Genomic DNA, 2,138 nt, shown 5'->3' on the forward strand with positions numbered 1-2,138 from the left:
GGGCCACATCGCAAGGGCGACCACCGCCATGCTTAATGCAGTAGCCGTTCCCACGGTCTTTGGCATTACACGACGGGTCCTTGCACGATCGCTTCCCGCCGTGGCGGTGGCAGAGACCGTTGCGCTGTGAGACGCGCTCGCAGGCCTCGACCGTGCAGTACTTGGACGGGCGCCAGCGTGGCTTTGTCGGCACCACTGCCGTCACCTCAACTGGGGCAATGCTGGGCTCGCACAAAAGGCTCTTGATCGACGGAAGTGCAAACGTCGTCGGCGCGGGACGCGTTTGCTCATAGGGCGGGGACGACACGAGGTGGTCGCGGAAGAGCATCGACGGCAGAAGCACCATGTCTCGCGGGTGCGCGGGCAGCGGTGCGGCAGCATAGTAGGGGGCCTCCGAGTAGTGGTGGTACATCATGATGCTGCGTTGGTCGTTTGGGCGCCAATCTCGAAATGCAATTTCGCAGTGGAAAGAAGATCGAAGCGAATATTACCCGCGCATCATCCCACTCTCATGGCGAAAGCAGCTGTTTTGTTATCATGAGAGCGCCGTACCACCTCGACACTACAGCTTTGTATGAAGTAGATCCGGGATGTAAACCAGATGGCGATAGGTTTATTCCGTGGCCATTGTTTACGTTGCAGAGTTGGCCCTTCTCCACGTCATCCTGGATGAGAAGATCCACGCCGTGGTACGGCGCTGCGGTAAGCCGCTGTCCGCAGATCACACTCTGCTACGGTCGATCGCTCGTCGCGAAGGGGAGAGGCAGTCGTCATGCAACGAATTCATAGTGAATGAGGCGCTGATAGGCAGTGTCGAGACGGTGCGAGAAACGTGGCCGCAGGTCTATTCTACAGCGGCCACTGGGACACCGGCTGCCGAACGCGGCGTCGGCGTTTAGTACACCAGAAAAAAGATCGCTTTTTCTCTGCGACACGTGGTGGAGACCCGGAATTTGATTCCTCCAGGACCGGCGCGGCGGTACTGTAAACTAAACGACGTGACGGCATTACGCGCTGCCAAACCTGTTTAGAGGACAACCATGGCGTCTGTACACGTTGGCTGTTGTTCGACGAGATAATTGAATGGCCAAACAAAAGCTGTGCGGAAAGGCACTCTCCATGCCTCTTGCACACCGCTGCGATTTGGTGACAAGTCTCTTTGCAGCGCTAAATAATGCCGACGTGGTACGCCCACTTCAAGGATCCGATGCATCATCAGTTGCGATTAGTGCATCAGGTGCATTCTTGGGTGCAGCGTCGCCCTACGTCGCAAAACGGAGCAATCCGTGTTGAGAAGAAACATCGAATTTTGGTGCTTCACTCGCACTCGCATGGACAAGAAGCGGTGACGTCCAAGCTCGCAATGGCCATAAAACAAAGGCGCTAAGTGTAATGGAATGATGGGACACCGATCAAATTGTATACCTGTACTTCGTTGCGCAACCATGTCGTATTTGCTCGAGCAATCACGGCATTGACTGTTTCAAGGAGCTCGACGACGCCGAGTCCATGTGATTGATTGAAAGAAGCCATCAACGACGACGACGACGACGTACGCGTATACGTAGTCGATACGAGGAGCGAGTGACGTACTAGATGGAGTGGCGCTCTACTGTCATGCAGTCACTTTGAACGGATGGGGATGGGCTGACGACGACGACGACGACGCGGGGCGCCGAGCCCTGCAGCTCGGACTGGAAAACGCGAATACCACGAAGCGACTGGGCTCTTGATTGCTCGACGTACGTTGGCACGTCGCAGCAGCACCGCGAACGAAGCCGAAAGACCTTGCGACGACGTTGGGTATGCTACACCGCAGTCATCTTTCTATTAGTGCTGGAACGAGCAGGAAATTGCAATGACATTTCCTGTCTCCTAGTGCTGGACATAACTTGCCGCTGGGTTGGCACACGCAGTGCCAAGTTCGGGCAGCTAAATAGGCCCTCGTTGTGATTGCGGACAGATATGAAATGTTGGCGACGTAAATTCGCTGGCTTTCCCCTACAATGAGGCGTAGCATCATACAACGCTATATAGACCGATTCGATAACAAAACAATTCGTTTCTCTGTTTTAAATACGCTCATGCATCCTCCGCATCCATTAGCACGCGTCGTTGACCAGCACCATGCGGTGGTG

At 55.1% G+C, this 2,138-nt stretch overlaps 1 protein-coding gene across 1 annotated transcript; it reads right to left on the reverse strand.

Moving 5' to 3' along the window:
- Nucleotides 1–21: 21 nt before the first annotated feature.
- SPRG_18600 (hypothetical protein) lies at nucleotides 22–415 on the reverse strand (the record flags this gene model as incomplete). The annotated part of the gene is made up of 1 exon (XM_012358039.1): nucleotides 22–415. A coding segment is annotated over one exon (394 nt), but the record flags the coding sequence as incomplete, so codon positions are not given.
- Nucleotides 416–2,138: the final 1,723 nt, after the last annotated feature.

This window comes from Saprolegnia parasitica, assembly GCF_000151545.1.
Source record: "Saprolegnia parasitica CBS 223.65 unplaced genomic scaffold supercont2.1322, whole genome shotgun sequence".
NCBI lineage: Eukaryota > Oomycota > Saprolegniomycetes > Saprolegniales > Saprolegniaceae > Saprolegnia > Saprolegnia parasitica.